At 41.6% G+C, this 13,251-nt stretch overlaps 1 protein-coding gene across 1 annotated transcript in view; it reads left to right on the top strand.

Annotated features, from left to right (window-relative positions):
• The window catches only part of PARVA (parvin alpha), a 159,662-nt gene that overhangs the window by 122,439 nt on the left and 23,972 nt on the right, over nucleotides 1–13,251 (top strand). Inside the window, exons 5-6 of the mRNA XM_002822019.6 lie at nucleotides 2,847–2,987; nucleotides 10,684–10,799. Of these exons, the coding sequence (XP_002822065.2) occupies nucleotides 2,847–2,987; nucleotides 10,684–10,799 (257 nt within the window). The remainder of the gene's footprint in view (nucleotides 1–2,846; nucleotides 2,988–10,683; nucleotides 10,800–13,251) is intronic.

The raw sequence follows: 13,251 nt of genomic DNA, 5'->3' as shown, positions 1-13,251 counted from the left end.
TAAAAAAAAAAAAAGGAAAAAATTTAATTTTAGGAAGAATGCACTACAATTTTAGTATCATAGACTAGTTAAATATATTAGTGGAAACAGAAAAACAATGGATGCTTTAGTAAGTAAGGTGTGAAATCCAATAATGGAAAACACATTTCTCTATACTCTTAACACTTCTGACACCAAATGTGTGGGTTTTCCACACTAAGCAACTTTCCAGTTCTCTATGGACACCAACAGGGTGTCCTGCAATTTAATTTTGATACTACTGGCCCAAAGTTAGCACAGCCCTCGCAGGTTAAGGGCTCAGTGCCACAAGAGTGTCCCCACTTCAGTTGGCATTCGCCAAGTTCAGACCTCCGGTACTTCTGACCAACTAGCTATAATAGATCAGGGGTTTCCAAAACCCCTTCCTCAGATATGATCATTTGCTAGAATGGCACACAGAACTCAGGAAGGCACTTAGGTTTACTAGTCTATTATAAAGGATAAAACTCAAAATCAGCCAAAAGGAAGAGATGCATAGGGCATGGTTTGCGGGAGAGGCACAGAGCTTCCATGCCTTCTCATGTGCACGACCCTCCAGCACCTTCATATATTTACCAACCAGGAAGCTCTCTGAACATTTTCGGCCAGGGTTTTTATGAAGTGTCATTAAGTAGGCATAACTGATTAAATCACTGGCCATTGATAGTTGACCTCCACCTTCCTTCCCCTTTCTCATGGGTGGGGGGTATGAGGCAGAATGTTCCAATCCTTTAATCATATGCTTGGTTCTCCTAGCAATCAGCTTCCCCAACCTCACAGCTTTCTAAAAGTTGCCTCATTAATATAAACTCAGATGTAGGTGAAAGGGGCTTGTTATGAATAACAAAAGATGTTCCTTTTACCTTCATCATTTCAGAGCTTTTTCAGGAACTGGGGACAAAACCAAAATATTATAACAAAAGATGCCACTATCATCTTTCAGAAAGTTGCAAGGTTTTTAGAAGCTCTGTGCTAGGAAGGGAGATCAAGGAGACAAGATGTATATTTCTTCTTATGTCACACCATTTTAAAAAAAATAAGAATGAACTAGACAACTGTGCAAGAAAAAGTTGTTGACCTAGAAAACAGAATCAGAGACCTAAGCTGAAAATCTGTTCAATGCCAGATTTTAAATATGAAAATTTATAGACAATGATGTAACACAGCAGAGCTAGCAAATAAGTGGCTCCTCCTTACTCCTCTCCTCCCCACCCAACCCTCTCTCACAACAGTCATCAGTAATCTTCGCCTGCAATCTTTTCCTCTGAGCCAAGATAAGACCAGAGGGTTCTTAACCTAGCATTTTGGGCAGCCTCTATCCAATGCTTGTAGTTGCAAAGTAAGATTAAAATAATTTGCTTCTATAGAGACAATTACATCTGAAAATAATGGGAAAAAGTGAAAGAAAATAACTTGTCATTTTTTCAGTAGGAGAGGATCCAAGATAAGAATTCAGCCTAAAAATGGATAAGGCACACACAAGGTCTCTTCAGGATGTAAGAAGAAGACATTTAGATATATTCTTGTTAAATCTCTGAACTTTAGAGATAAAAATGGCTTGAAACAACTAAAGAGAACATTTCAGGCCATCACAGGTAAGAATAGCTTGAGATTATCTTACTGAGGTGCTTAAAAAAATTCACAAATCCACAGAACCTGCATAAATTCTCCATTGGGCAACTTTATCTTCAAAGAATGACTCAAGGGGGCATTTGGCTTAGATAAACCACAGTTACTCAAAAATAAATAATTAAGCATTAGGGAAAATATTGATACATAGTAAAATTTAACTTGTATAGCAGCCCTTAAAAATTAGGAGAAAAGATATTTTAAATGTGTGCAGTTCTGTCAATCTTAAATTAATTAGAACTGATTAGGTGAGTTCCAGTGGTAGGCAACCAATTTCCTGTTAAGGAGTCCAAAGTTGTTTTTTTCTTTGTAATAGATTAAAATATGAATTTAGATTAATAAAATGATTAGACTGAGTTTTTCCTTTTTTTTAAGTATTAAGGTGTTATGTCATTGCATAAAAAAACCATTGATTTTAAAACACACCATTATATAAGAACCACTCAGAAAGAGAAAGATCACTTTAAGCTGTTACTGAATGCTTTCTTGTTGCTGAGAATTTTTATTTTATACTTTTTGAAGGTGCTCATGTAGGCTTATTGAGACATGTAAGTAATCATACTGTGAAGAGCTACAAGCAAGTTCAAGCCCGTGGAGACAATGATAACTCTTAGACCTTCCACCTAGCTGGCAGCCATTGTAGGATGCCAGTAAGACACAACCTGACTTTAAGGATGTTAAAATGTGAAAAATATATGCCTTAGAATTGATTAAATATGACACATTAAGTAAGTGGCCTTCCAGGTGGGTTTAAAAGGAAAGAAGGTACTTAAAACAGATAAATATGATTGGACCTGACACAGACTGTACTACAGGAATGTACAAAATGCCTTGACTAACTCTACAGAGAAGGCTTTCCAGTCGGAGCACAGAGATGTCCTTGGAGAAGGTAGAATTGAAAAGAAGGAGAAAACTCCAGAATGATAGAGTTCAAATATGACAGGCTAGGTTAAATGCCCCTGGGATCTGGGGATTCAAGTCATGATCACGAGGCTCTCACAGTACTGATGCTGCTGGTGCCACCATAAGGTGATGAGGGGACAGCCGTGTCCCTCTGCTGGTAGGCATCCAGTATCTATTGTTGTGAGAGTGCATGCATGCATGAGTGCATGAGAGACCGAATAACTGAGTAAGTGCGTGCAGTAGGGTTGTCTAGGGCCCAGCATAACAGTTGTTCTCTTTTCCCTTGTCACCCTCAGAGAAACTGGAGAGTGAGAAGCTAAATGTGGCTGAGGTCACCCAGTCAGAGATTGCTCAGAAGCAAAAACTGCAGACTGTCCTGGAGAAGATCAATGAAACCCTGAAACTTCCTCCCAGGAGCATCAAGTGGAATGTGGATTGTGAGTTGAACAAAGGAAAGTGGCACCATTAAACAATGCCTGTGGTCCCTGCCATGGGGCTTCCCCAAGAAACCATCCATAAGCTTGGCAGGCTTCAGGGGAGGGGGGTCAAACTCATTTATCTTTGAACAAGATGCCCCGCTTCCTTAGAACTTCGAAGAAGTTCCATCCATACCCTTGGGGAAAAATAACAGAATGTTAAAATCTCACGTTCCTCTTCTGTAAAAGGCTTTCCATAGAAACCTCATGTGAAATGGGGAAGGGAAGGAAACTCATTCACTTAGCTACTTCTTCTAAGTCCCAGCACAGCCTTTTGAGAAAGCTGTTGTCTGCAGCTTGGAGAGGCTTGGGAAGCTGAGGTCCCCACATTCACACAGCTGAGAAGCACGGAGCAAGGATTCAGTTCTGTCTATTCCAAAGCCGACGCCCTTCCAATCCCCTTTCATTTTCTAGAAAGAGCAAAGATATGGCTGAGATCATAAGCACTGAAACAAGATGTTAAAATTCAGCTTTTTACAGCTAGCATAGCTCAGAGACCTCAGAAAGCATAAATTATTAGTTTATAATAATTATTAGTTTATAAATTATTAGTTCATTTGCTGCTCCAAAGGCCCGGTGTCTAATATAGACTTAATGAGTCCCTATCAGAATTAATCAGGGGATTAGATGAATCTAGCAGTAACAACTGGATTCCAAAGTTTATTGTAATAGATAAAAATATGAATTTAGATTAATAAAAGATTAGATTAGACTGTGTTTTGCCTTTAAGTATTAAGGGGTTAAGTACTATGCTTTATTGCGTCTAACTTACACAACTTAAAATCAACAGCCCCCTACAAAAAAAAAATACTTTTCAAACTTAGGAAAGAAAATGGAGTCTTCACCTCTAAAGTTAGAAACCCAGTAACTGCCAGTCACAATCTCTCCAGCAGGTCTCTAACATCTGACATTGGGGCTGAGACACCAAGTGCCTCCTCAGCATAATTACACATTTTTGTGCACAGCGTGATCAGCTGCTTTGCACAGCAGTGACGCTGGGAACAGGGCACAAGGCATTCTCTGCCCGCAGAGGGAGACACCTGAGGGCAGGAGGAGGGGAGGCTGTGCCCTGGGCCCTAGATGCTATCAAGGAGAGGGGCTCTGTTTCAGTGTGTTCCAGGAATGCTAGTATTGTCAATGGGGGAGAACAAGGCAGGGCAGGGAGGTTGATGACTAATTTGGGAAATGTATCTGCATTTTAAAAATCTACAATAGTCGTAAACATTTGAGAAGTCCTCTAATGAAGACTGCTGTTTAGTTTGGTCCTATCTCCCACTCCTTTGAATATGGACCACCTCCCTGTACCCCTCCAAAAAAAACAAGTCAAACATATTTAACTTATCCTGGCACCCAATTTGGGAAAGGCTGAGATAGAAGAACAGAGTCTTTTATTATTATTATTATTTTTTTTTGGAGAGACAGAGTCTCACTCTGTTGCCCAGGCTGGAGGGCAGTGGCGCGATCTCAGCTCACTGCAACCTCCGCCTCCCAGGTTCAAGCGATTCTCATGCCTCAGCCTCCCGAGTAACTGGGATTACAGGCGTGTGCCACCAAGCCCAGCTAATTTCTTTTGTATTTTACTAGAGACAGGGTTTCACCATGTTGCCCAGGCCAGTCTCGAACTCCTGAGCTCAGGCAGTCCACCCACCTCGGCCTCCCAAAGTGCTAAATTACAGGCACAAGCCACTGTGCCCAGCCTAGAACAGGGTCTTTTAAAGCCACATCAAGAACAGTGTCTCCAGCGGCTTTGAATGATTTGTTTGGTTTATGCTTGCTTTAATTTCTTATAGGGAAATGTGTGCAAGAAAAATCATCATTTATTACCATGCTAATCTAGCTGTTTTCATTTGTTTGTTTCATTTCACTTGTTTCGTTACTAGTTACATCACTGCATCATTTTGCTTGGTCAGGTCATATACACTTTTTTTTTCTTTTTTTTTTTTTTTGAAATGGAGTCTCTCTCTGTTGCCCAGGCTGAAGTGAAGTGGCATGATCTTGGCTCACTGCAACCTTCGCCTCCTGGGTTCAAGCAACTCTCCTGCCTCAGCCTCCTGAGTAGCTGGGATTACAGGAATGCCCCACCACGCCCACCTAACTTTCGTATTTTTAGTAGAGACGGGAATTCGCCATGGCCAGGCTGGTTTCAAAGTCCTGACTTCAGGTGATCTGCCCGCCTCAGCCTCCCAAAGTGCCAGGATTACAGGCATGAGCCACTGCGCCTGGCCCAAGTCATATACACTTTTGTGTTTTGTTATTTTTCTCTTGATCTTACAGCACACGTATTTTCTACATTCCCTCGTGGTCTTTGTAGGTAAAATTTTTGATAGCTGTTTCTATTTCATAGGGTAGATATCCCACAGTTAACTTAAACCCTAGGTTGATGCCTATCCTTTTAGGATGTTTCCCAACCTATTTCTAATATCAGATAGCACCAAACTGAATGTCTTAGCTTGTGCCTCTTTTTGCTTCTCTTGAATTACTTCCCTTAGATAAATTTCCAGAACTGAGATGGATTACTAGGTCAGAGGGAATAATTATCTCATCTCGGTGGCTAGCTCCCTGTGATGCCTTGGGGCTTTTGAAGAGCTGGGCTTATTTACAAAGTCACAGTGGCTTGTTCCATAAGGAATGTGGCAGGCTCAGCTCCTGGGGGAAAAGCTTTGTCTCCTGTCTCAGTTACCTTTCCTGGATGTAAACCTGAGGACACTGTGGCACCTCTCCGCTCAGGATGAGGGTGGTAGGGACAGGCTGCTGAGTTACCAAGGTCCTTGATCTGGGGCTTTAGGGATTTCTTCTTTTTTTTTTTCTAATTCACAACAGTAATTTTCATTATTGAAAATTTACAAAGTGCAGATAAAATAAATTTAAATATTAACATTTAACATATTTATTATGCTTATTGTATGTCTTGTACTCTTCTAAACACTTTATGTATTTTAATCTTTGTAATCTTCACTCACTCATCTGAAGTAAGAATTCTTTTATTCCCATGTTACAGATGGGAAAATCGGAGCATAGAGAGGTTAAGAAACTATGAAGGTAAACTTCATTGAGGGCAGGGACTTTTGTCTTTTCACTGCCCACCTAGAGACAAGAACCACGAACATTGTGCTGTGTTCTTCAAGTTCTGTGTGTGTCTATACGTGTGTAATAAGTAGTGTATAATATTTCATATATGTATATATAAAAAACTTTTAGCAAAAATGAGATCAACCTGTTTATGTTGTTTGGAAGATGTATATATTGACAAATCATTAAATATTCTTCTGTATGTCACTTTTAATACTATATGATGTGACATTCTATGGATCTACCATAATTTATTTAACTGATAATGGATTTTCAGATTGTTCTCTGTTTTCCCACTGATATCAATACAGCTGGATGCATTCTCCCTGCTTGTAGCCATAATTACTTCTTTAGGATAAATACCCAAGAGTGTATGTTAGGGCTAAAGGGTGAGAGCATTTTTAAGGTCATAATACATAATGTTAAATTACCTCCAGAAAAATTACACCAATTTGTTTCCACCAAAGGACATGTTTGGAAGACTATTTCTAACTCAGCAGCCCTGTTTTAAATACTGCTTTCCAGCCCTAGAGTGACACTCTTAGCCTTGCAGCTGCGGTTCCTGTCTTGCACAGTGAGGCCTGAGTGCTTACTCTTATCCCATATGTTCCCTCCTGACTTGACTGCGGGCACATGTTGGCCTCAGCTTCTGTTGAGCACCAGGGAGAAAATTCCCAGGAGACGTGTTGAGAGGCAGCAATGATGAGGGTGCACAAATGTTCAACAGTGGGTAGAATCTGTTTTAATTGAAAAAATGGCATATTTTTCTTCTAAAGAATATTTCAAAATAGGAAAAAAGGCTGGGCGCTGTGGCTCACACCTGTAATCCCAGCACTTTGGAAGGCCAAGGTGGGTGGATCACCTGAGGTCAGGACTTTGAGACCAGCCTGGCCAACATGGCAAAACCCCATCTCTACTAAAAAATACAAAAATTAGCCCAGCATGGTGGCACATGCCTGTAATCCCAACTACTCGGGAGGCTGAGGCAGGAGATTCGCTTGAACCCAGGAGGCAGACCTTGCAGTGAGCCAAGATTGCACCAATGCACTCCAGCCTGGGCGACAGAGTGAGACTCCATCTCAGAAAAAAGAAAAAAGAAAAAAGGGGGAAAAAAAACCTATCCGGCTGGGCGCGGTGGCTCACAACTGTAATCCCAGCACTTTGGGAGGCCAAGGTGGGTGGATCACCTGAGGTCAGGAGTTTGATACCAGCCTGGCCAACATGGTGAAACTCCTCTCTACTAAAAGCACAAAAATTAGCCAGGTATGGTGGCACGCACCTATAATCCCAGCTACTCGGGAGGCTGAGTCAGGAGAATCACTTGAACCCAGGAGGTGGTTGCAGTGAGACGAGATCCAGTCATTGCACTCCAACCTGGGTGACAAGAGCAAAACTCCATCTCAAAAAAAAAAACAAACTATCTTTCCACTCTAGCATAACTATTTTCATTTTTTTAAATATATTCCTTTCCAAATGTTGGCCACAAGCACATGTTTGTGTGTGTATATGTAGATATACATACATATGTATATGCTTTTATGTATGCATATATCCATAAATGTATATTTATAGCCATGTATATTACACACATATACACGTGTATATAGATATATACACATATACACATATATATAGCTATACTATCTTAACTATGATTTTCAATGCATGCAAACTATTCATTATGTGTATATACCATAACTTCTTAAAGCAGTGGTTATTCAACTATGGTTGGTCCAAAACTAGGGATTTGCAAGGAGAAACTCTAGCATCACCAAGGAGAAGACAAGAAGTCATAGGTAGGGTGCAGTTAGGACTCCAGAATCCTGACTTTAACCAGAGCAGTTGTACTTTTTTCATGAGTTTTAACTATCAGCTTTTAGAACAAAGGATTTCCATGCTTAATATTTAAAAGTTTGAAAAATGCTGATCTAAACCATCATCTTGTTATTGGACATAGTGTTTTCCAGGGTTTTAAAACATCATAGTATATTACACAGTAACATCTTTGTACATGTAGTGTAGTATGTATGTGTGTGAGACTACAATTTCTTTCTAAAAAAAAATCCCAGGAGGATAGAGCATTCATTGAATGAGTCTGACATCTATATGATGCTTACGGTATAGCTCTGCATTGCTCACCAAGACAATGGAGATGGTGTACAATGTCACCAAGGTATAAGAACAACTTGTTTGATCACAACTTTTCTAGCATTATATTTTGCTATTAAAGGGGAGAGGGGTAGCAAATGTTCTTACAACCCTCAGTGATGCCAGGTGGTAGGCCGGTAGTTCTGACCAGAAGAGCAAACCTGGATTTGCCTCTGATGGTGACCATACCATGTCAGTGGGTCACAGTGGGTCAGTGCCACATCAGGATCTTTTTTTGAGGCTGTAAGTCTGGGTAAAACTTAGTTAACAAGGCCCGAAAGCCCAAAATTGAAACCTTCTGGAAGGCTAGGAGTTCAGAGCAGTTCAGCTTCTGTTTGTGGTGATGGTGAGCTGCTGTTCATAATCAGTAGAAAACCTTCTTTGAAGTAGCAGTGATAACCAGAAACCCTAATGAGTTACAAAGGAATGTCTGAATCATTCTCTTTTCTTGGTGATTTCTCAAAGCTTCTGCTAAATCAGACTCACTGATCCCAGGGAAGACAGAATGGCATCCTAATAATGGGCCTAGTGCATGTGAAGTACACAAAATAGGCATTTTTTTGTTATTCCCTTAAATGCCCCCTGTAATAAACAGCCATGAAACTGGTAGGACTGTGAAGGTAGGCAAAATATCTGGTGACTCTTCCCTTTGATGAGAAAGAAAGGGAAGAAAGCTGGCATGTTTTAGTTGCCTAGGTGCCAGGTAATTTCACATAAGGTATAACAATAAAAAAAAAAATCAGCCATTCCTGGGCACCTGCTGTGTTCCAGGAGCATCAGAGAGAAAACTCCCAGGAGACATGTTGAGAGGCAGGAATGATAGGGGCACACAAATGTTCAACAGTGGCTAGAATTTGTTTTAATTGAAAAGATGGCAGATTTTTATTCTAAAGAATATTTTGAAATAGGAAAAAAAGACTATCCACTCTAGTGTAACTATTTTCTTTTTTTAATGAAGTCTTTTGGGGAATCTTTACAACCTGTACATCCACATAGGTTCTGTTACCTCCATTTGTAAAGATGAGCAAATTAAGGCTCAGAGGCCTTCGGTGGCCTACCCTATCCAAGGCCATGTAGCCAGTAAATAAGTGGTAGATTATAAAGTTAGAATTCAGGCTCCAGTCTGCCTGACCCTCCGTGCACCTCACTGAGTCTTTTTCTCCTCATCTAGTGAGAAAACTACAACCCAGTGTGACCCAGCCTTCTCTGGTGTAAATAGCTTGACTTTGAGCACATGACTCAGCAGCTTTGGCAGCCCCTGGCTCAGTAACATCCCGTCCCAGCTGCTCCTTAAAGGGCATTGCCTACAGTGACCATAGTGACACTCAAGCAAGTAACATAGCCCTTTGAATGTCTTTCTCATGCCTTCTTCCAGGGATCTTAAAGCCCTGAACCAAGGAAGAGACCTAGTGTTCCTGACTCAGTGTTTATTTATTAAGGGCGTGCTTTGTGTGCAGTCTTGAGACAAGGGTAGTAGTGATAATCCAGAGTTCATGGTTAAGTGGGAAGGGAGAGGGAGTGCAGAGCAGACATGCTCATGGTGATTGGAGTAGAGTGGGCAGGGACGTGGGACTGAGAGAGAGCTGATCTGAGCTCAGAGCTCAGCAGTTGTCAGGATCCTGATGGGAACCTGGGATTAGAGAGGTGCCACATTGGAAATCTGGCAATAATATGACCCAAGAAGGAGCCCCATGGGACCTGGCAAAGAACTGAGGGGGCCAGGCGTGGTGGCACATCCCTGTAGTCCCAGCTACTCCACAGAGGCCAAGGTGGGAGGATTGCTTGAGCCTAGGAGTTCGAGGCTGCAGTGAGCTAGGATTGTGCCACTGTACTCCAGCCTAAGCAACAGAGCAAGATCCTGCTTCAAAAAAAAGAAAGATTTGAGGGGGCCCAGAGTGAGGCCTGTGATGACCACAGGTGTCCCGACCCTCAGGCATGGTATAAAGGGACATTGGGTGGATATATTAGGCTGTTCATGCATAGCCATTAAGAAAGGCTTGAGGCTGGGTAATTTATAAATAAAAGAAGTTTAATTGGCCAGCATCTGCCTGGCTTCCAGGGAGGCCTCAGGGACCTTTTACTCATGGCAGAAGGCAAAGTGGGAACAGGCACTTCATATGACAAAAGCAGGAGCAAGAGAGAGAGTGGGCGACACGAAGGTGCCATGTACTTTTCAACCACCAGATCACATGTGAGAGCTCGAGTGTACTATCACCAAGGGGATGGCACTAAGCCGTTCATGAGGGATCCACCCCCACAATCCAGATACCTCCCACCAGGCCCCACCTCCAACACCAGGGATTACATTTCAGCATGAGATTTGGGCAGGGACAAATATCCAAACTCTATCAGTGGGGTACTACTACACTTTGAACATCTGCTTATATTGCCTAGAACCTGGAAGAAGATGCTGTAATTTTTCAATCTTCTTTCATTTCAGCTGTTCATGCCAAGAGCCTGGTGGCCATCTTACACCTGCTCGTTGCTCTGTCTCAGTATTTCCGGGCACCAATTCGACTCCCAGACCACGTTTCCATCCAAGTGGTTGTGGTCCAGGTAAGACAGATAACACTACAAACATCTGTGTCTTTAAAGAGTCATGGAGGTTCAGTTCCTATGGTGCGTCAAGTAGATCATTAGAAGGATGGCTGCATGAATGTTGAGCCTGGGTGTGCAGTATATTGGGAGGCACTGAGTGAGCTTTCTGTTGCATGTTGGCTTCCCTGGTAAGTGTACACAAGATGGAAGAGCATGTGCTTGTGTATAGATAGCTTTGTGTGGGGTATGTGCCTATGGTTTATGTGTTTTTGTCTGAGTTTTCTGTGTAATGTGTAGATGAGGGTGTGTGGTATGTATGTGAGCTGTGTGTCATGGGGTCAGGAGGAAAGGGGGATGTGTGTGTGAGTTTGTGTACAGGAGTGTACAGGTGCCCTGCAAACCATGGAGAACCATAATATTTTGGTTAAACAAATGATACTTAAGTATGGGGAGAACGATATCTGTGCATATAAGGGAATGTGTGTGTACATGTGCATGCATTTGAGAGAGACCCCAACTGGCCATGTCTGTATTGAAGGCACTGCCACTGTTCACCCACCCACAGAAGCACAGCTGGGATCTCAAGTCATCTTTTCCAGATTGTTGGATGGAATTTCCATTCACATATGGCTGTGTAATTTCCACAATGAGGGTGTGCTCTCTCCCTGTGACTATCTCACTCCACTCCTAACCCCATTAAATACCCAAATTCAATTTTATTTTCCAACTTTATACCCATTTAGCAAAAGGTCATCCTTTTGTTTGCTTGTTTCTGTTCTTTTCCATGCAGCAAGGGAGAGCTCGCCATCTAAGCAGCTCCCTGGCGATCCAGGCTCTGGAATAGGGAATGATAACAGTGGCTCTGCCATCCCTTGATGAGAAAAAGCCTTGAGGGCTGGTAGACTTTGCCTGATGAGACCAGGCCAGTTTCCAAGACAAAAGGACTTTGAGTTGAACTTTCAAACATCAGCTGTCAACAGGAGGAGACGAGGAAATGGTCCTCCTAATCAACTGATCAGTTGTGCCCCAGTGAAAAACTATTTCTTCCACACCTCTGGGTACTTAACTCCACTAAGCATCAAGAAGGTATAACAGGAATGTGACACCTCGGCCCTGCCTGCTGACGAGATAGGACTACAAATAAAAAGCAGAGAGGGCTCATAGAAAATGGGAATGTGTGTGGTCAGATACCAAGTGCCACTGGCCAAAAGGTCCTAAATGTCCTCCTTATCGAGCTCTTCACTTGTATCAAACATGGCACTAAGCATTTTATGTCTGCTATGGATATGTGGCTAACTCAGACTACTCAGGTTCAAGCATCTTCCTAGTGAGTCCAGGTCATCTCTATCATGTTATTTTTACCAGTCAATAATGTGTGAATACAATTCTTTATGTTTTTAAAAACTACAATTAGGGAGGCAGGGATGAATAGGTGGACATGTTTCCCATAGGTGGGAGCACAGAGGATTTTTTGGTACATGTCACTATACATTTGTCAAAACCCATAGAATGGACAGCACCAAAAGTGGACCCTAAATGTCAACTATAGACTTTGGGTGATAGTGAGAGTATCAATTATAAGCTCATCAGTTGTTAAAGGTGTATCATTCTGGTGTAGGATATTGAAAGTGCACCCTGACAAGTATGTGTCAGGGCAGGGAATATATAGGAAATCTCTGGAAATGTCTGTACCTTCCTCTCAATTTTGCTGTGAACCTCAGACTGCTCTGGAAAAGAGAGTCTTTTTTTTTTTATCTTGGTTCCTGGAACAGTTCATGAAAGAGTGCTTTAAAAGTGACCACATATCACTAACATTGAAATTTTTAAAAATTATTTTCATAAGTAAACCTACAGTTGTTATATTCATTTATAATAGCTCTCATCACTAGAGGAGATAAATACTTTTATTTAAATTGCCCTTCTTTATCTTCTCTTTTGTGACAAATCCAGTCCAGTTCTTTGTGCATGAATTTGTTGAACATCTTAAGACTTTTCTTATCAGCTAGAATAAACAGCCCTCTAACAGAAATAATAAAATCTGCCTGTTGGAATTACTACAGACTGAACGACGACTGAAAATGTGAGCAGGAGAGAGGAGGCTTCTATTTTGAAACAATGGTCATTGCAAGCCTGTGTCTCCTGCCTTATTTTGAGCTCAATTATAGGCCATCAGAAGCCTGTTGTCGGTTTAATTTCTCCTGTAGGCTGTTTTGTTAGCATGAGGGAGAAAAGAGGACATGTTTCATAAAATGGCATTAATGCACATCAGGTTTTATGGGGTGTTTTTGCTTTATCAAGTTGAACAGGCACAGAAGCAAGACTCAGAATTGGTGGTGAGTCACAGACTGAACCACAGGGAGAACTCTTTAGGGAACACATAATGGGGGGAGGTGAATCAGGATGCTGTGTGAGGGGTTATTTAACCCAGATTTCTTTTCCATTCTATGCAGAAGCATTTAATTTTGCATAA

This window comes from Pongo abelii, chromosome 9 (genome assembly GCF_028885655.2).
Source record: "Pongo abelii isolate AG06213 chromosome 9, NHGRI_mPonAbe1-v2.0_pri, whole genome shotgun sequence".
Lineage (NCBI taxonomy): Eukaryota > Metazoa > Chordata > Mammalia > Primates > Hominidae > Pongo > Pongo abelii.
Note: the sequence above shows the minus strand (reverse complement) of the source record. Positions and strands in the feature narration are given on the sequence as shown.